Source organism: Contarinia nasturtii, unplaced genomic scaffold (assembly GCF_009176525.2).
Source record: "Contarinia nasturtii isolate CC-2019 unplaced genomic scaffold, AAFC_CNas_1.1 Cnas_scaffold_1240, whole genome shotgun sequence".
Lineage (NCBI taxonomy): Eukaryota > Metazoa > Arthropoda > Insecta > Diptera > Cecidomyiidae > Contarinia > Contarinia nasturtii.
The window spans coordinates 4,682,373-4,705,007 of NW_022198581.1; the positions used below are offsets into that span (position 1 = coordinate 4,682,373).

Genomic DNA, 22,635 nt, shown 5'->3' on the forward strand with positions numbered 1-22,635 from the left:
AAAAAAAAAACTGAAAATTAAAGGGTATGAAAAAAAAACTGTCATCACTGGATGGCACTTAAGAATTGCAATGAATTCCCCCTTTTTTTCGATGTGTGCTTTTTTTGTCGGCTCTTAAACTGGTTCGGTTAAGTACACATGGTACCGGCATTGATGCTGTTGCCGATAAAAAAAAATAAGGTGATTTTTCTACATCATTGCAATGCCATCAAATAATAACGGAACGATTAGTCACAATTTGTGAAAGATATAGAAAAAAAGAATGTCGGAAATGGTAAAAAGGGACACATATATTTATTAAATTATTATTACTCAACGATGAAAAAAGGCGTTAAAAGCAGACAATTTCCCATTTTTCTCTCTCGCTGTTTTTTTTCTTCTTTCTTTTAAATGTTGTCTAATAAAAAATGCAAATATGATGTTAGGTTTGTATTCGTCTAACAGAAAGTTGTTAAGACAACGATGAATCTTTTTTTTTGTCGTTTTGCGATTTTTCCTTTTAAAAGCAGACCTATGACCGAAATCGGTGTATCGTATTACTGTTTGATAGTAGACTATTTAAAAAAAGACAAACTGACTGATGAATATCAACAGAAACATTCATATTAATTGACTGACAAAAATGCATATTTTAGCATTCGCTACACATCGTAGCTCAATTTTTCAAGTTTATCGATTTTGTTTGTGTAGCTCTTTTAACAGCAATTCGCATATCAAATCAGAGTTTATTTTGCCACAAGCTGACAGCATGTGGGTTTATACACTCTCTGTTTTATGGGATAAATCGTTTGTTAATTCAAAAAAAAAAACAAAGAAGAGAGAAAACGGTGAAAATAAAATAACGAAAGTCTGTGGGAAAGTCTCGAAAATCCTTAATTACAGACATATACATTTCGTGAACGCTGATTGTACGTTGAACATTTTCGAACATTTTGATGTAGTTTTGGCTGATGCAAGTGATTATTTTTTTTTCTTTTGAGTAAGTAGAACAATATCCTAAACAGTATTGACCTAGATATTTGTTTATAACCGATCTTATGAACGCACACTACACCGTCGTCATTATCATTCGACAAACAACAAACACCCGTAACACACATCAGATTTATTTATATCACTTTATTACTAACGTATAACATGATAACGAACCGAAAGTCAGTTCAACCAAACGAACATAATGATAATCTGTGCGAGTGAAAGAGAGAGTGGAAACCGTATTCCTGTTCGAAATTCAAAATGACGAAGACAACGACGACGACGACAACGATACGCAAAGTTTTTCTTTGCTTTTCTTTTTCACAGCGAATTTGTTTGTTTGCACTACAATTGGCACTAGTTGACGTGTTTACGAGAATGGCGCTTTGTCTGCAACGGCAATTACCGATTAGAAACCCAATTTCTGATGATTTTTTTTTTCTTTCGTTGCCACTTTGTTCCTCTTGAATTGGAACAATCGTTTTTTTTTTCGTTTGCTCTTTTTTTCAAGATTATTTTTTTTTCGCACTTAATCTTCATTGATTTTCGTTTCACTTTAGATTATATAATTCAATGAAGCGTGTATTATATTTATTTATTTTTTTCTCAATTTTTGCATTTTTAATGTTTCTCTTTTTGTTATTCGTTGTGCTTATGAAAAGGGGGTACGTTTCAAAAGGTATGTTTTTATTATTGATTACAATATGGTGTTAATGCGTATTTCGTGTGATTTTCTGTTGTTTTTTTTTTCTTCAGTGTCTGAGTCTGAAGAAATTCTGATTGAATTGCCGAAAAAGTTAAGAAAGAAAATTCACTTACCTGTATGTAGTCGTGTGTGTTGTTGTACGTGCGACAATTGCTTGAATCGTCTATCACAATAGGAACATTTGTATGGTTTTTCGCCGGTGTGAACGCGAATGTGTTGCACCAACTGGTGATTGGACGAGAAGCTCTTCAGACATTGTTGACATTGATGTGGTTTAATTTCACCGCTGGCGCCCATAATGGCCGGCAATCCACTGATATTATTTGGATTGATGGCTGCGGCTAAACCGCCAGCATTGGAATTATTTCCACTGTTTGTACCGGCACCAACTCCACGCTGTAGATCTCGAGCATGTTGCATTTGCATTGCACTCTTATGCATGAAAATCTATTGTTTGCACAAAATGATCAAGAAAATGAAGAAAAAAAAAGAACGACGAGAAAAGAAATGGAAAAATGTCGATTAGAATATGATCACATGCCAAGCTATAAATTTAAATTCGTAGAGGAAAAAGAATGTTTGATTTTCGTTATTTCGATGATCGAAATGATCTAATTGTGTGTGTTGAAATCAATTTCCAACGATTGGTCGATCGTTTACGATCAATGTCCATGTTATTTGTTAAAAATAGCAAAGATATTTATTACCTTTTTATATTATATATCAAATTCACAAAAAGTGTAAATAAACCCTCTTGCAAACACTTTCAACTCAAAACCAATTATAGAAAAGAATTTTATGCAATTAAATAAAAACGAATCAATCAAAAAAACACGAAATAAGGAATAAAATATTGAAATCAATTAATAATGTTGGTGTGGTTTTGTTCAGAATTGCAGTTTGTTGTTGACATGATTATCGTGCGTGTTTGAGAGCATGAAATTTGCAAACAAAAAATTATTATTATATATGGTCAAATGAGTGATGATGAGTCACACGATCAATGTGGTTGCATTGTTCGCGGCAATGCGGTCGCAAAATGCAATAAACAAAAAAAAAAACACAAATGAAGAAGCAGAAAAGACGCTCCGTTTGTGTGTGCATCGGTTGAAGATTATAGTTATCTTACAAATGTGTAATATATACATTACACTTACACACGTAGTGTGTGCGATGAGAATGTGAGCATTTCCATTGGTTTTCTTTTTTATCTAAATTATTGTGATTACTTGGCAGTTTTCATATTTCAGCTTCTTTGCGCTAGCTTCGTTTATACAGCTAGCAATAGTTGTGTGCACATTATGAGAAAAGGCCGAGGAAAGAAAAAATCTCTCGCTCCACGAGTCGACCAAGAAAGTCAAAAAGGCATAAAGCCAAAGAAGAACAACGAATAACAAATGAAAATGAGGCACCAACCGATTGAGAGAAAAAAAATCGCTGAAATTAGAGAGTGCACATTAAATTCAGTTCAATTTGCACAGAGAAAATAGAAAATGAATATATGCACACACAGAAAAAAAAAACAACGCACAAATTACGATTAATCGTTTTTGTACTTAAGCCAACATGTACACAGAGAGCCCAGTTTGTAGCACGGCCGCCTTTGAGTTTCGGTCTTTCTCGCATTGGGAGCAAAAAAAAAAGCACACACGAGAAGATAACGAATGTGAATGTCTTCGTGCACATATTTATAAAAAAAAAGTAATGGTGAAGACAACAAAAAAAAAACGATGAAGAAGAAACGAAATAATGCACCAGGAGTTCGTTGTTTGGCGTCTATGCACAGAATTTGTGCGGCAAAGAGTGTGTTGTTATTCTGCGCAACCGACAAAACACCAAAGAACAACGCGATCGACAAAGACAACGAATGCATGTAGTGCGAACGAACTCATGTACTTTTCTCTTTCGCGCGTATTTTTCATAAATATCGTATGGTCTTTTATCTTGACTTTGTAGATCCAAAAATCAATATAATAAATGTATGCATAGCATTGAGCACATTGCACATATGCACATACACAATCTATAACGCTTTTTTTCGCGTATTCGTCGTCGCGGTCGTCGTTGTTGTTGTCGAATTGCGCGCTGTTTGCGCAAAAATTCTTTTTCTTCTTTTTCTCTTCATTCATTTTCTTTGCGATAAAAATCGAAGAAGACGATGGTGAAATGTTCACATTTGTATTGGACGCAGATTGTTCATGTTTGAGGAGACGAAAGGAGAGAAAAAAAATAGAAACATTGTTTGAAACTTTTTTTTAATATAGTTATGCCTTTGCTTTTCTTGCTGTTTTGTATACGTCTCTAAGTTCAATTTACGCACTCAGGGCTTATTTTTTTTTTGTTTCGTATTCATATCGATTAACCCATTGAATTTCTAGATTCGTTTAATTTTTAATTTTTTTTGCAATTTAGTTTTCGCTCTAAATTTGTGGATTTGACTTCTTCTTTTTTTGTAAGAAAAGTAATTTACATGATTTATGAACTTAACGGGCAAAACCCTGATTCAACTTTTTTTTCTAGACGGATAGATGTGGAGACAAAGCGATAGAGAGACGAAATATACAGGAGAAAATTAGTAGAGAGAATAAGAAGGGAAAGAAGACACGAGGAAATACATGTATATAGATCCCATTTATGCCGATATGAATATGTGCGCAAATGAAGTTAATGTACGAGTACTTGGAGCAAAGCCCATCATAGCCGAATATGCATATAATATTCACGGCGAACATGCACATATCGCATTTATGTGGCAGCTCTCCTACTTATGCGCGCACCCAACAGAAAACGAAAGGAGAAACGACTACAAATACCCATTAGAAAAAGAGGAAGAAGAAGAAGAATATGACGAAAGAAAAAAAACACGCAATCCCGAACGATGTAAGATTGTGATTTTATTTTTCTCTTGCTTTTTGTACAATTTCTTTATTGCATTTGCCCGGCATATTTCCAACAAAAATTCATTGAATACTATATTGGAATTAAAATGCATTGTACCGCATAGAAAGAGATCGATTGAGAGACAATGGAATGAAAAATCGTGATTGTTCAACTCTATTGCCAATGGGATGTGGCCTAAGATAAAAATTCAGCAGCTACCGAAATTGAACTGTAATTAACTATTAATGTGCCACTATCGAAATGAAATCGATTTCAAATTTAGAATAATAATGGGCTAATGTGGTAGTTAGACTATAACACTGGATTAATTGTTTGAAGAATTTCAATCATCTTGCCAATAACATTGTCAAAGTTCCAACATGAATCCGGCTCGTTTACAAATATAAAATTGTTAGCATACATTTTGAAATGATCATGTGGGACGGTTAAATATACACGAGTTTTATTTGCTGGATTCCTTTCCGTTTCACAGCAAGAACAAAAAAAATGGTGTATGCGAATGGATGAGATTTGTTCTTTTTCTAACTGAAACTAACACGATCATAGTTGCTCATCGTTTGGGCTTTGACATCGTGGGCGATCTAACGATGCTTTCTTTTCCGCAATGTTGCATCGATTTCATGTTCAAGTCTTTGATACGAAATATGATCGATTAAAGTTGGCTTTTTATAGACATTCCATTTTCTCTATTGGTTTTCTGCATTCTGTTTTTTTATTTTGTATATTCATAAGAATTTGTTTTCTGAGGATTGTACGTAGTTCGATTAAATTTTAGTGAAAAAAATGCCTTTGTTTAAATTGTCATTTTTGGATGCATTTTCTTAGGTTTGAGTGGGAGGCTACAAAACTTCAACGGCTTCAATGAAGCATTTTAATATAAAATTTCTTTTCTCTCTTGTTTAGACCTAAATACAATGGTTGAAAGAAGAAATGTTACACATTGAAAATATGCTTTGAATGATTCTAGAACGAATGCCATATCTACGGGCGCAAAAATCCAATTTTGCGAAAGCATGTTAAAAGTCATTAAAATTGTGTTCGGCAAAGATCGCTTTTGAGTCGAAGAAACGAAAAAAGTTTGAGCCATTGAACTTGAGTATGGCGCTAGTACTGTGTTTTGGGATGGCAATGTGTTCTGTCTTAGTTTGAATGTCGCGAGCCAATTTTTTCGAGTTTTTTTTTTCCTCTTTTATTTGGTAAATAATTTATGTAAATGTACATTGGAAACAGTTAAACATAGTGAATGCATATTTCGTTTGTAAAATCAAAGGGAAAAAAATTGAATCACTTTAGGATAATGAGTTTGAATTGAGGAAAATGCAAAATGAATTGTGGCCATAATTGTAAAATAGAACACGCGTAAATAGCGAAAAAAAATAGGCATTTCATACTCATATTCCATTCCCGAGAAATGGGCAAGACCAAAGTGAGTGTATTCGCTCGCGCTTATTTAAGTGTTGCCGTTGGCTTTGTTTAATATATTAGAACATAATTTTTTTTTGTGTTCTTCTTCTGTTGTTGTTGTCCGTTTGCCTTTGAGATATTTGCCAGTTTCATTTCTCAGGTCGCATGGTGCATAAATCACTATTCATTCAGCACTTAGGCATGTTTGGCGTGCGTTTTGCGAGTGCGAGCGCACGCTTGCCCCGTTCACATATTTCAAACAATTTGAATGTCCAATAGTCTCAATAATACAATGAATATGGTGTGCGTGGTTTTGTTTGTGTGCATCCACAATTCGCATAGTTTTTGATGAATGCGGAAAGAAAGAGCTGATCGAAAAATTTGTCTGAATGAATTTTTGATGGCAACAGAAAGAGAAATGGCGCAATCTCGTCGAAAAGCGTTTTTGTGCAAATGAATGCAACATGAAAATGGTCAAGAATCAATCTTGGAAACGAGAAACAGAATGCAATGTATGAAATCAATCGTCATGTTATTCGCCTGACTTTTTTGCTCTCTTTTAATGATGATGATTGCATTTTGTATTGTAAAAAAGAAAATTGAAGCGTCTATGGATGAGCCGAGGAAGAACGAAGGAGAAAGATACATGCGAGAGAGAAAAAAAGAAAAGAAATATTGCTGTGAGTCGGTGTGATGTCCCTCGACTCACATATTTACAATAGTGTATTTGTGGCTGTAATTCGTTCGCTCGTTTGGTGTATGTACACACATATGTACGAAAAGAGTTCTAATAAACGTAATTGCCTTACATTTTTTTTTCGCATATGCGGACATCATCCGAAATGCAAAGTCGAGCGAATGCGCGCGCGAGATCGACTCTTATTTTGTATTTTGTGAGTTTGCCTCACGGAGATGGTGATAGACGTTTTCGGGCAAGTGTGTACGCGCGTACACACATTTTCTCTCTCTGTCTCTCCGTCTGTCTTGTCGTGTGTGTGTGAGAGTGTATGTGTGTGCTTGAATGTGCTTGTGCGAGCACACTTTATTGCGAATGTGTATTGCGCGGCGCGCACATGATTTGATATAGACAACAAGAGACGGTATTGATATACATTCTACAAAATAAAAACAACAAATACACAACGTTTGCGCGCTCATTCAATATATAGTGCATATTTTTAATATAGATCTTTTCTTCGAGACGAATGCGAAAAGAGAGAGAGAGAGAGTGAGCGTTTACTGAACACACACGCTTGCTGATCTTCACATCACAGGCCCGAATGCAATATCTCTCACTCGTTTTGGCATTGGGAATTCTCTTTTGGCGGCGCGAGATGTACGCGATGATGTTTCTCTGTACTGCACATTGTTATTATTGTTATTATTTCTGTTGTATTACGTTTTTTCCGTTGTTATAAATGTAAAACGCATGCATCTATGTGTTATGTTTACAGGAGATGAGTAGTATAAGCAAAAGGCATTGAACTATCTTTCCTTGTCCTAGGTTAGTGCTCTGGAATATATACATATGTATATTTGCATCATTTTTTTTTCTTCGTATTTTTTTCGTTGTTTTCTTTCGTTATTTTGCGCTTTCTCATTTTTCTCTCTTGAAAACTTTTTTCGGATTCGTTTTTTTCGTGTGTTTTTTTATCTTTTTTTCGTAGTTGGCCGTTTTTTTCACATATTTGCAAGTTGCTTTCGTTTAAAATACAGCCGTTTTAAATTGTTGCTCTCAGTATTTCTTTTCTCTCTCTCTCTCTTTATGATGCACACGGTGCGCATTTATTTTGTTCCATTTGTTATGTTTTGTAAGTGTCTTTTTTCGTATTTTATTTTAACTTCAACGATGGCAAATGTTATTTAAACTTTTTTTTTTGTTGCTTCGCATTTTTTTTCTGTAATTGTGTGTGTGTAGTTATTGTGTTGTTGTTATTATTCGATCGTAACTCCTTAGCCGTTCATAGATAGAAATATATTTGAATGTAGTGCCGACGATTCAGGAAATAACGAATCGAAATTAATCTAAAAAAGTCTAAATGTAAACGGCAATAATGCGTGAAAAATGAAGAGAAAGAGAAAGAAAAAGAAAGAATCGAAACAATTCGTTCAATTGAATCAGATGCGCTTAAAATTATTATTATTCAAATCATGATGAATATCCGTCAACGGCAACAATCATCGTGAAATGGCATTTTGGGGATTGAAAATTGTGGCTTTTGGCGCTACCTGTGCACCGTATTCTTTCTCTTGTTTTACCGCTTTCGGTTGAAAAGATGTGATTTTCGTGGTACCGAAAAAAAACCATGCCCTTGGACAATGCATGCGATTCACACTTCTGTCGTGCTCTCTGTGTGTATTTACTGGCCAGTTGCTCGTACCGACAACAGATTTCATTTCGTTTCGCATTCACTAATTCCTTTGGTATTCGGTATCATGCTCGCAAAAAAAAACCACATACAAATGCACAAAAGAAGAAAGAAGAAAGCCTCTCGCATGATGCACAATGAAAGCCGTTGTGCTAAAACTCAAAGACATGATTGGCGTCGTGGGTCGTTTACGTACACTAAGCATGATTGAAATTAATGATGTAAAAAGTACTCAACGACCAATTGAAAAAGTAATTGAATGAGCACGTCTCTCACTCTTTGCTCCTCGTTTTTTTTTCTCTTTGTTTTTTTTTTTTTGTTTTTATTCTTATTTGTGATATGAATGAAATAAGTTCGATGTTGCAACTAAGCAAAGAGAAAAAAAATGAAGATGAATTGGTCATCGAAATTTTGATTTCGGAGAGGCAAACTTTTTCACGAAATCGGTTGATTTTTTGTGCAAGTTTTTTGCAGTTTTCTTCACCGTTTTCGTTCTTCCTCTTTAACTATTAAAATAGTTCAAATTCAATTCTAATTGTTTGGAGCAATGTCATTGACCCAGACTGCTGGCCATTTATGTTTCTGTTAAAGATGAAATTTGCGATGCGCGGGAAAGTAAAATGTCCTTAAAATCAAATTAACACTTTTATTTCGTACGTACATGATTCGTCAAATGATAGACGTGATGGAATAAACAAAGTGCAACACAGACGAATTTCAAATAATGTGCAATCAACTCACGTTGATTTCATCAAATAATCCGATAGTCATTTTCAAATTGAATTGATATTAAGTGTGTGACATTTTCACTGTAATGCACACAATAATTCAATCGAATCAAATGCACTTCACTTATATGTATTTAAAGCGTACGTTCTTAACAATCAGGCATATCGACTAGCTCGGGCTAAATACTTTAAATTGCGATTCGATAATCGGTTGCTCGGAAATAATGTCTCACTTTTCCTTATCGAATTTATAGCCGTTGTTGTTCAGTTTATTCGGTTTTTCTTTCTTTCTCTCTCATTCACTTGCTCGCACATAAATATGTGTTTAAATTATCGTTCCAGAAACTGTTTTCAATTGTGCTCAAAGATAATGGAAACGAAAATTTTTCACATTGACAATTTAAAGCGGCATTTAATCACAATTGATTGATTGATGGATTTGATTTTCGATTAATTACATTTTCAAGCATTTATTTTTTTTTCTCTTGCTGCCGCTTTTCTCTTTGAATTCGATCATTAAGTTGACACTGGTGTGCGCGCGAAAATCACACAGAATTTTCTCATAATTTGTGTATTCTTAACATTATTGAATTCAAATAACACAACATGATAGAAAACAAAAAGAAACGGTTGCACGCACTATTATTATATTAAATATTCACTATGTTTCGTCGCCCGTTATGATATCCTTTATTGGCTCCATAATTCAGTTTGCAATAACCGTTACAATTTTTTGTTTTGTGTACAAAATAGTTTGATGTTAATTTTAAATTTTACTCGATTTCAGTGAGATAAATCAATAGAATAACTTTTATTCTTTTTGTTACACAGTTTAAAAAATATTTGATTTTTTTTTTCATTTAAATTAAATGTTATTGCCTCTTTTTCACGAGGTCAGAATGATTTTTGTGTAGAGAAATGCATATTGCATTCGAATTGTTGTGATTTTTTTTTATTCAAAAAGTTCGTTTTTAATTTGTGGAACGAAACGCACTAGAAAACTATATTTTATTCCCGAATAGATTACAAGCAAACGCCGAAGCAAAAATTGTGTGACTGAGCACGCGCACGCGCATTTTAAAATGTTTGAAATAATTTTTGCGCTACGAACGTTATAATTAATCCATGCGCGCAAACACACATGCACACATACAAATATATGCACACGTTGCCGTCGAGCAGCAAGAGCTACAGCAACAGCAGCAGCCACAGCCACAGCCACAAATCCATGGCTCGGCACTCAGCACGTACGGAGAGAGAACAAGTTTTCCACAAAAATCTGCGCGAATGTGTGTAGTATGCACTATAGAATCTTATACTTTTTTTCCCGTGTTGTGTTTCTTTTCAGTATTTTTTTTTTCGTTGTTTCGCTTTGCTAGCAAAGGCTCAATTTTTTTTCGTTCATTTTATATATTCTATAGTTTGCCATAAGTTTTGTGTATTTCGTTTAGTTCGCCAATTTTTTTTTCCACACTCGACACTCCGCACACATATTCTCATATAGAGAGATGCGAATTGTAGGTACACGTCGCATATATTCGTCGGTCTCGCTATACTTTTTATTTTGTGTGTTTTTTTTTTCGTTGCTTCTTCTTATTCTTTCGTCGCTTTGACTCTCTTTGCACGCTGCGTTCGTTTGATTGTAGTGATCGTTAAGTTCATTTTTTTTGTGTGTACTTCTTTCATTTATTTCGCTATTTCGTGTTGTTATTTTGTTACTCTCTTTCAGCTCTTGTTGATGTTCCTAGCCAAAAGACGCGTACTTCATCGTTTCATCGTGCCTTCGTTTTCTTTTTGCCTCCTATCTTTTGTGTGTGAGAGATGTGCTCTTGTTGCATTTTTTCTGCTTTTATTTTAGGCGCATGCATCTACTCCTTCATTCTCATCATCGTCGACGACGACGTCGTTGTCGGCGCTGCGTCGCGCTCCCTATGCAATTCTTTATTTTGTGTATTCATTCCTTTTTTCTTCTTTCTCTCTCTCTCTCTCATTTGCTGGCTCGCTTGTACAAAAGAACTCAATATCTATGAACTCTGTTCTCTAGTTCAGCTAGCTTGGATGTGTGTGCTCTGATTTTTCTTTGGAAATGTTTTTTCTTGTTATTCCGTTAGATGATTTATACAAATACAGTGAAACGCAACATATGTGATGATGTGAGTAAGTCTAATTTGTGAGTTGAATGCGGCAGAGAGAGAGAAAAAGAGTAAAAAAGCTCAATTCGCATATATCTTTTCAAGCATTTCAAATGGCAATCAAATACATTTTTGGTTTTGTAATTTTTTTCTCAAGCTTTTCCGTAACTTTTCTCTTTTTCCCCTCATTGTGAAGTATCTATCACCGATCGAGAATTTTGTAACATACTTCAAAGCGCAGAAGAAGCAAGACCGATATCATGATCCAAATTGAATGATCTTTTAGAGAATGTTGATTGAAATTTTCGGTTTTTTTGTGTAATTTTCCCATTCTGCGTCATGTTAGTGTACGAACACCACCAAAACTTGGTGATTGATCATCAAATGACACAATTATTCAAACCAATTAAAACAATCTCATAAAGAGTGAAATATAACGTGGCCCTTTAAGGTGTACATTGATACTTCAAATACGAGAATGCAATTGATTTTTTTTTTCAGCTCCAAGAAAAAAAAGAAAGTGCGAATTGAAAGAGAAACGAAAAAGCAATTTCCATACATTTAAATAAATATCCTTTTACATTCCTATGTTTCATTCTTGCTGAAAACGAAATGCATTAAGCATTAATTATAATGTCCTGGCGAGACACTTGTGACGGAAAGCACAATTTGTTGCATATGAATTATTTTAAGTTGAAATGAAATAATTTCTGAAATAAAAAAATAAGACCCGAGTACATGAGAATAAATGCGAATCTTTTGCATTTTTCAATTAAGTATCGAAATAATGTATGGAAAAAATAATTGTGAGTAGCTTCATTGAAATGAATGAAAACTGAATGAGGATAACAGCAAAGAAAATAAAATGATTGCACGCAGCTTAGGTGTTGTAGAAGCAATACCAATTCTCCAATTACCATCTTTAAGAAAATATAATCAATATGTTGATGTTTTGTGTGTGTCTCTCTTTTTTTCGGCAGCAAATATTCGGCATGCCGATAAGGTATGCATATAGTGTTCGCCCGCGCATTCATTTCATACTGTGTTTGTGTTATGTTGCTTGTATCGTTTGCAATTCGGGTATTTTTATGTTTTTTTTTTTCACCTCTTTTCGCCTTTCCATCTCTTTCGCACCTCTAACTCAATGATGTAAATTATTGTTGGTATTAATGCCGTTTATGTACACGATTGTTTCTTTTCATACAAATACATTGGTTTGCATTTGTATATTACAGTTTTTTTCTCGTATTTACTAGTTGCGTTGTGATTTTTTTTCTTTTCGTCATCTTCTCGGTGTGACTCTCTCTCTCTCTCGCTCTGTACTCTGGCTCTTGTAAGTTTTATTTCTTCTTGTTGTATTTTGCTCTTGCTCAACGTCTTTCGATTGTTAATGATCTTTTTCAGCGTTTCGCTCGAACTGATTAGTGTGTTATTACTCTTTTTCCTTCTCTCTCTATCTCTCTCTCGGTGTGTTTTGCTTGCAGTTTTGTTTAGCAAGTTCTCATATTCACGCGTATGTGTAATAGACTAATGTACCAAACCAACCAAATGTTTGTTTAGCAAATATTTTTGCGCCTTGCCCATGATGATTGCATACATATACTTGTTGTCAGCATTTACTGTGGTCTTTTTTCGGTATACATATTTGACTCGTATTTCAATTTTCATTACGTGCATTCGATCTATTCTTTTGCATTTCAACGCAATAACAAACAGTTTTTTTAAGTACATTTTTTTTTGTCGAATCTAACAGTGCTTTGGATTTGCTTTTTTTACTCTCTTCTCCTTCACTTCATGTTCAGCGCAATTACAAGAAAATATCATAGACTTTCGAAAACAGCACAAACACAAATCGATTCGAAATCCAAATGCATTTTGCTTATGGTATGTATCCCTTTGTGCGCGCCTAATTTTATGCGTAGGACGAATCGATACTATGCAAATGACGCGCATACGAGAATATCCACAACAGAGACAGAGAATAAAATGCTTTTGTTGTTGCCTTTTTTTCGCTCTCGCATTTTATTTAAACTAGTTAACTAGAGGTTAATGACCATTTTGTGGCTCACTTTTTCGCACACACATCTCATTGTATTGCATCGGATAGGACACTCGAATACGATAAACGATCTCTATTTCTCGGCATTTTGTTTTCTTTTGCCACACAAAACGATCAATAAGACCTCAGACTTAAGACACAATCCAAATGAAATGAAAACAATAGACGGGTATATGATCGATTCATCCCCATTGTGTTGTCAATTACGTAAGATTATTACTTGAAATAAATTGACAACTAGATTTTCTATTCAAATTGTCACCGCTCGTTTAGGAACTATTTGCATGAAATTAAAATTCGTATACTGAAGGCATTGGAAATAAATGGTAAAATGTTCAGGAAAATTAACTCAAGTTCCAATGAAATGGCGAAAAATTTATTCATGAATAATATAATTTCTGGTCAGTTGAACGAATTACGATATTTATTTAGCTTTTTATGATCAAATTATTTAAATTCAGATTGAAATTATGTAAATGGCTATTTATGAGTAAAAATGTCTTCCATTATTTTCAATGTTCATTTTTTATGTTAAATGGGGGATATTTCGATATTTTTCGAATGACATGTGTTATGATGACTTCTTGATTGTTTTGACGCTCGAAATAGCCAGCAGTTTTTCTTAGTTTTTTTTTTTTTTTTTTGAACGTGAAATTCTTCATCTAATGACATTTTAATTTCATAGGCGTACACAGATCATTTGGATTAAATATGCAATTTGAAGAATTCAACATTTTGTCAATATTGAATCAATATTTCAATTTAATACGCTGAAGCATCGTGGTCAAATTATATCTATAAAAAGGGGGTTTGAAAATTTCTATACAGCGAGTATGAACGGCTTTTGCATTTAATCAACTCACATACTTTTGGCCCGAACATGGCACGATTTCTGAAAATTGTTACTCAAGTTTGTGTTATCCGTCTGCAAAAAAAAGGTTTGATGAAACAAGTCGTGAATTTCGATCGTGTGTCCCAGATAACGTGAGATTGCATGAGAATGGCTTTATAATAAAATTATCGAAGTGATAATCATCTAGCGCAATAGTGATTTTCGTTATATATTTTTCTCGGTTGCTTTGCATAGTTTCGAGTGCCAAGGTCCTTTTGACTGGAATGTATTGTGCTTACCAACTGATAGATTAAGTTCGGAATGTTTTTTTTTTTTTAATTTTGCGAACGTAATGAATACAATGCACGTAAAATGAAAGTGTTAAAAAAAATTTACCAAGCAAGCAACGACTAGGACGACGATGAAAGTTTTAGAAAACAAAAACAAAAATTAAAGGCAGTAACTGTAAAGGCAACAGAGCGCTTCAGCGAGTGAATGCGCATATCCCTGCTTTCAATTCAATGTTTGGCGTTTCGTTTTATGCACCAAAAAACAATTTTTCTACGATGATTCGTGTTTCAGTTTGAGCTGGGCATGTTCAGGACGACTTATATATACTATGTGTGTGTCTGCATGTAGCCCTGTGTGTAGTTTTTGGTTGGTTATTTTCTTCATTTATTTATTTCAACTTTTTTTTTTCGCCTCGATCTATTCATCCATTCGTGCAGTTCTTTCTTCTTTTTTTTCGTGCTCTGGCTCTGTGTGTAGTCATTTTATGCATTTTCTTCTTTCACTGCGAGAGAGTGAGAAAGAGAAAAAGAAGCGAACGCGCCAAAGTATGTAGGCAAATAAACAACACGCCCGTACGTTCGCACTCGAGGTACATAATATCCATCCACATTTTTTCCACAGAGCAACAACAAAAGCAACAGCAATAGCAGCAGCAGCAGAGCAGAAAAAAAAATCTAACGACAGAGCATAGAGTGCAAAATATAGCTGTTGTCCATGAATGCCAAGTGCAATTCTTAAGCACGCTGTGTGTCGCTGGCGCATAACTACCTTCAGTTCGTATGCGCCTCAACTATGTAAAGCAGCCAGTTGGAAAGAAATCATTGTGGCTCTCTAGAGAAGATGAAAAAAACAAACACCAAAGCACACAACACATTCGGGGACATTCGGCTACGTTCGACAGCTAGTTCATTGAAATGATACATTTATGCACCATATTGGATAATTTATCCTTTTTTTGTCGATGACATTTATTTGAAGTTTTATATGATTAATCAATTTGAATATTCAAAAAAACTCGGTTCTCGAAGTTTGAACACACACGCTCAAATTGGATTTCTTATTACATTCATATGTCGTTTTATTCCTTATGGTACTATTTTATATTGCTCTCCACCATCAATATGGTGATATATATGTAATTGAATTATGAAATGTAAGCCAAACGCTGAGAAAAAAACGTGCACGCAGTATAAAATATTCAAAACCGTGTCCAGCAGTCGAAACGGACATGGAAAGAACTGTTCGGGTTGGTGTGTACATGCACGTCCAACAAACACCACAGCTTTATTAAAATGAGAGGAATAATGAAAAAAAAAGAGTGTTACTATTTTTCAATCGCCACTATTGGTCTTGCTAAAGAACCCTCTCATTCGCTAGCCACGCGCACATCGTGAAATCACTCCTTGCGCAACAATCCTTTTTTATATGTGCCACATCGTGGTACCGTTTCTTTTCTTTTACACAGAAAAAATAAGAAAAATACACGAATCAACGACGATACACACACTACAATTTGAAGGACGAATTTAAGAACAGCGTCTCACTTTAAACAAGACGGAATTTATTTATTTTTTGTTTCAAGGCACGTTTTTCTCTTTGAAATTGAAATCGATCGATTGGATTTTTTTTTTGTAAGAAATTCATTATTCTAATATTCTCAATCAGTACATATGAATGACATTCAATCTGATTTAATACAATGAAAAATGTGAAATCGTTATAACAACAAGAAACTAAAGTAAGAAGTTTGTGGCACGTTTCTTTTGTTCATTAAATGAAACAAGATGACTTGGAGTAAGGAAGAAGCGAGAAAAATCACCTAGTGACTGAGCTCAAATTCGATTCACATAAGATCATGTGTATGTTAACCCTTTTCCAAAACAGGAAAGCAAAAAAAAAAACAAATAAATATTTTCACTCGAATCGGAGAGGCAGGCAAAACAACTGGTACAGTTGTGTGTATGTCATCAATCATCTTCTTGAATTTCATTTCTCAAATTCGCTGTGCGGAGTGATTAAGGTACATCTATATATGTAATTCTTTTCTTTAATTTTTTTCGCCGTACCGAAATGCCGTACGCATAAAATGTGCTCCAAAATCTTTTGGAGTTATGCTATAGGGAAACTTACACATATATATTAAAGGGTTGCATATCGCGTAAACATAAATCTTGAACAGGAACAAACAAAAGCGAGTTTGTCTTGAGGAAAGAGCATACAGTATCAAAATAAGTGATTTTTATTCATCGTAATCCGCATCGTCGTCGTTCAGGTTGTGTAAGATGTTAAAAGAGAAAATCATTCGGGTTTTTTATGACTTTGAAATATAACGGGAATGAGTGTAGTAAATGAAAAAGGAGTTTTTTTTCCTCCTGATTATAGTTCGGTTGTTTTTTTATGTACGAGTATGTGATGTAAAATCCATTCAAAAGTATCTAATCAACGAATATCTAACAATTATTCAAATGAAAACCGATTTTCTTCGCATCGTTTTTTTCTTGTCTTCTTTTTGTTTTGTTTTACTTGGTTTTACTGCTAGAAAATCGTATTAGGAAAAAGGAAAGAAACACTCGTCACTTATTTATCGCCTTCCGATTAATCCTTTTGATCAAATTAAAGTAATACACACCGTGCAGTAATTTTGTATGGCAGAAATTAAAAAGTCCATTTTATTGGATGAATAAGTGTTTGTTGATTTTAAGATGTTTAACTTGGGATGCTGTACATAATCAGCGAACCTCTCTTTGTCTCATAATATATATATTGAAATGGCGGAGAAAGGGTGATATGACATGGATTTTCATTATGATTTTTCGACATCGAATGAAAATGAATGATTGCTGAAAAATGCAATACGGTTTAAATTTAATCAGCTTTTGATATTTATGGGAATTATAGCGAATATCTATATACTCTCATTAATATTGTGCCAACTCGGTGTGGCCGTTTGTTATTTTGCTCATTTCAGGCGGGTACGTGTCGTACGCGTCATATTTAACGCGCTTCTTTTGATTTCCGTTCATTTGATTGCCGCGAGCCAATTTCGTGCCCATTCATTGATGCAATAATGAATTCTTGTTTAGATCATAGATCCATTGTACCACATACAATTAGGTAATTAAACTTCAATGCCTTTGATTCGTTCGAAATCAGTTTTTGGCACCGCCCGCATACCTTTTGAACGATAAACAGCCGCAGATAAATATGTTGGCCTTTTTCAGTACATTTCCTTTTGTGTAAGAGTTAATTTTCGAATTTCCCTAATTCTAAGTCAATTTCTTAGCCGAAATTTTGAAGTCATTGCTTATCTGAGAGCTACTGACCGAAAATAACTTACAACAACAATTTTTTTTTTTAAATAATATTTTTCTCAAAGGTTGAATATAAATTACATACTTACGCATTTCTATTGGAATAATCGCTTTTTTGTTGCATAAAATATTTGTTCAATGCAAAAAATACACCTTTTGTTTTTGTATGAATATCGAACTACCAAAAATTGAACAACAAAATAAAGATTCAAACGCACACAAACTGCAAAAGTCAACAACATTTCCACAACTCCAAACCAATCGACAAATCGGACAAATGAAATCGTTTCAAACCAAAAATTGTTGTTTCACATGAATAAAAATGGAAACGAAAAACAAAAAAAAAACAACGAAAAAAAATGATGTATGGAAACAGAAGTGATAATTTCTTTTAAGATTTTCAAAATCTTCGGTTTATCTTTGATTTCAAAAGTCGTGTGGAAGAGTACTATACACAACGGAAGAGATGCCAACTCACTCGTTGAAGGGTTGACCAGCATTCTTCTAGCGTGCGTTCGCTAATTGCTGCTGCAGCTGCACTATTTGGCCTTGATAACTGCAACTGGACACATTTTGTTTGATTTTTGGTATTTTTCATTTCGATTTTTTTGTTTGTCATCCGGAATATTATTTGTTTTTCATGCGCGCACGATTCAGAAGCAAATACAAAAAAAGGAAGAAGAGAGAAAGAAGGCTTACATGAATTTTTGTCAAATGAGGTTTTCACCGAAATCAAAATGAAATTCAGGTTTTTTTTTTTGGAAAATGCAAATAAAAATTCTACATTTTGAGCGATAAACAAAAGAAGAAATGAAGATCGTTCAAATTCAAAAAAAAAAAAAAAAAAACAATCGGAACAGATTTGGAAAGGTAAAAGTAAAAATCATTTGGAGATAAGATAAGAAAATGTTATGCAAATAATAAGGCAGCGACAAGACAAACAACATTCGATGAATTTACGTTGATTCAAATTGTTTAATTTTGTCCATTCAGTTACGAAAACTATCGCCAAATTCATTATCCATTCTTTTTATGGACATATCCGTTTTTGCACAAATCAGTGTTCAGTGTCATTCGAAGAGTTCAATAAAATTCTTAATATACTATTTTATCTATTATAAAGTGAATGCAGACTTCTTCATTCAAAAAAAAAAAAAAAACTATCCGAAATGTGTAAATATTCAATAAATGTGCTTGTCATCAATAAATGACATTTTATGTGCAGCATTTTCAAGTCGATACACGACGATGTGACGTTTACTAAACCTAATTATGAAATGTTGCCCCACAAAAAACAAAAAAAAAATTGATAGCCAAACACGAATTTCCATCTTCCTTGTATTTAAAAAAATCGAAAAATGTTCGTGGAACTACTTGTGTCTGGTATCATAACATCGTAATCGTAATACTGGATATTAGTGCCGTCGGCAAACAATATACGAATTGAAACGCATGATATATGATTTGCTATCATTACAACATGCCCGATTGGTTATTTTCTTCTATTAAAATAAATCACCACCAACTCTGTGACTAAAGTGCATGTGCATCATTGACCCGATACAAAATGAAAAGTGTTTCAAGAAAAAGATAAAGAAATGATAAGAACAAAAACAAAGAATGGAAGAAAATAAAAACACCAAGTGAATTAGAAACAACGCCAAACCAAAACTGAAAAATAAAGAATGAAACTAATAGTAAAACAAAAATGTGTTCGTTTTTATTTTATTTTGTGAAAGGTGAAATTTAATTAAATTAAAAAATAAACCATAACATTCAATAAATAACATAATCGAATTGAATTTAAAAATAAATGGTGCTAAATAAACTAAGATTAATGTTGCTTTAATAAATATCGTTTTTTTTTTTTTTGTTTAAATAAAATCATTGGAAATCATTAATTATTAATAATAAAATGGTTGAAACAATAAAGAAAATACGAAAAAAATACGTGGGTGAAGAAAGTGGCAAGGAATGTGTGTAATTGAGCAATCTTGCCGATACCGCCCAACTAAACATTCCGAAAATTCGCAAACATTCTCTTTCTCCCATTTCGTTTTCTGATTAAATAATTCAAAAACATGTTGACATTTAATGTTCGATTAATCTTTGAGCGAATGCTCAATGATTGTTGTTGTTTCTAACATTCTGTTCCTATTCGATGTTATAATATCAACATAATTTCAATAAAATTGTTTAATGCAAATGTGCATCCATTTGCGAACTTGCGTTGCACATGCAACTTGTCCATAGTACAATATAAATATGTACACACACATGTATCCTCTCTATATCAAGGATGCATTATGCATGGGCTTAACTCAATTATTGCATTGATTTGACATTAAACTTATCACAAAAATTCCAGATAGAATGAGAAAATTTACATTTTCATCGTCGAATGCACTGTCCTCGTTGTCGACTGTCATCTTTGTGCCGGCTACCGCTTCTCTGTGTGTTACTAATTATCTTGATTTTGGCTGTAAATCGATCGTGAATCCTGACGATTTGTTTTCTTTATCTTTAGCCCTCCCCGTATCAATATACTTCACTTTTACAACATTCGCTTCACAGAAAATCTTTTATTTTATTGATGGGTGTTTTTTTTTTAAATTGAATTTTCTGCTAAAGTTTTCTGAATTAAACAGTCATTTTGCATCATTGACAATATCACTAAAAAGTCATTCAAATCAATTTAAAGATGCACCGAAAATTTTTGCATTTCCTACTTTCTTGCATCTTGTTAACGATATTAATTTACAGTTCACTTATTTAAACTTAGCATTCATATACATTTGTGTGATTAACATAGTATCGCCGTACAACTTTCAAAATAAAGTTTTTATTTTTTATTTATTTACTATGCAATTAAGAGCATCATAGTTTAAGTTTAATAGAAAAATTGATCACATTTCAACATTTGTTTAACTTTCGATTAACACATTTATCGAATTCTTCAATGTTTTTCGGGGGTGATTTTCGAATAAATTGTCTTTCATTTTGTCTCTAAATATTAGTATATTTTAAGATCAACCACCAAAAAAAAATTAGAATCGTTTTCAGTTTTCTAGTTCACTAAATAAATCCAAGTTCAATGTTTTTTGTTTGTCTCTCATTTGTACTTGAAATTCACTATATCAATTAATCGAAGAATTTTCTTTTTTTTTTTTCAAAAAACATTCAATCAAAAATGGTTGTCATCGTCATCATCTCACTGGAAGTTTGCACACAAAAAAAAAAATTCAAAAAATGTTTTTCAATTTTTTTCTCATTTAACGTTAAAATCGAATTGGATATTTGACACAGTTAGACGAGAGAAAAAAAACTCTTATTGTGTGTCTAATAAGAAAATCTGAAACGAACGAATGCGAAGTGTCGTTTCTCATTGACAGTCTTATATTGAATGTGCTTCTTAGGTAGGTAGTAATGATTCAACGACTAAAACTTTTATCGGAAAACTCAATACGTCCTTTCAGGATGGCAGCGTTAACCCTTCTGTTAAATTTATTCAACGACATTCAACTTATTCTTTAGATACACTTCTTTTTTATGCTCTTCAGTACTCTCTATAACGTCGTCGTGTGATTCGGTGAGTTGCTGCTACTACTCACTCCGCAACACAAAAATTTCTTCTGCTTGTTTTTTTTCCTCGTTGTATATAATTATATATATAAGTGTGTGTGTGTGTAGAAGAGAACCGGAGTTGGAAAAAAAGTCATTAATTTTGGTCGAGGAAAAAACGTCGTTTCGCTTACTCGGGCTCTATACAATACATATAGAGGCGCGTTGCCGTTGCCGCCACTGGTGTTGCTGCTGCTGCTTGCACTCACCGAGAGATTTGAGAAAAAAAAACCATACAAAGAAATGAAATGCAATGAAAAACAGGCACAATCGCACACAATTATCAAAAGCGTATGATACGAAGAAGACGTACGATGACGACGACGATGACGATTCAGTGAAAACGCTTTCGAAATCGGTGGTCGTTTTCACAAAAGCAAGCATTTACAGTTGCATACGAAAAGTCGACTACGACGACGACGACAACAACAGCGAGGAGAAAGAGCAAGCGGAACGAAAGTCCTGTAAAGCATTCATAAATGTTGTGAGCGAGAGAGTTCAGTTATATTTTTATAAATTTGTATATATATACATCGGGGTTTTTTTCCTGCTCCGTATTTCTCGGTACGATCCAAAGAAAGCCGAAGACAACAAGCGCGCTCACACAAACATATAACATGGAGCGGTGCAAGCATGTCAGAACAACAAAAGGCGAAATGAGAAAAAGCGGAAAAAAATGCGCACGAGAACGGAGAGGAATGAAAATATAACAAAAAAAAAAAACCAGAGGCGAAAAGAAATTGAGCACGGCCAAAAGAGTTTGCACCGAAGCGAAGAGCCGAAGTGGGAAACGAGATGGAATGACACACAGTGAATGAAATGAGGGAGAGAAAAATACGCTTGAAACGATGTCTTTTACCCCCGTTGCAGATATAAATGCCCTTCTTACTAAACACACACACACTCATCTCTCCTACCACAGTGCTCCGTTTTGTTACTTTTCTACCACCACTCGTTTTCTCGCTCTCATTCATTGTATTATATATATACATATACTAGTAGCGAACGGAAATACGAAAGCTGGATCGAAAACATTTCTTTTTCTCTGTGAGGGAACATTAAGACCAATCGGACGACCAACCAACCGACCAGCACACGCAATGCTTGCTCCGTGTATATTCTAACAAAACACAATTTATAAACACTCAGAGAAAGAGAGGGAGAGTGAGAGAGGAGAGGAGTAATAAGAGGACGCCAATACATTAGCGAGACGTAAGCCAGTGCCAAAGCGATAAGAAAAAGAAACCGCTTTGCTTCCCTGTGTGTATTTTCTGTAAAACGCAAGAAAAATTGCATCGACAATGAT

The 22,635-nt window shown here is 34.0% G+C and overlaps 1 protein-coding gene across 10 annotated transcripts in view; it reads right to left on the bottom strand.

Annotated features, from left to right (window-relative positions):
- LOC116344984 (probable serine/threonine-protein kinase yakA) overlaps window positions 1-22,635 on the bottom strand; it is a 65,356-nt gene that overhangs the window by 22,581 nt on the left and 20,140 nt on the right. For 7 of the 10 annotated variants that reach the window (XM_031773897.1, XM_031773902.1, XM_031773899.1 and 4 more), the window contains exons 7-8: window positions 18,163-18,270; window positions 1,795-2,128 (exon numbers count right to left, since the gene is read on the bottom strand). In XM_031773897.1, coding sequence (XP_031629757.1) covers window positions 1,795-2,128; window positions 18,163-18,270 — 442 coding nt within the window. The remainder of the gene's footprint in view (window positions 1-1,794; window positions 2,129-18,162; window positions 18,271-22,635) is intronic. The other 3 variants (XM_031773895.1, XM_031773901.1, XM_031773900.1) reach the window with 3 other exon arrangements.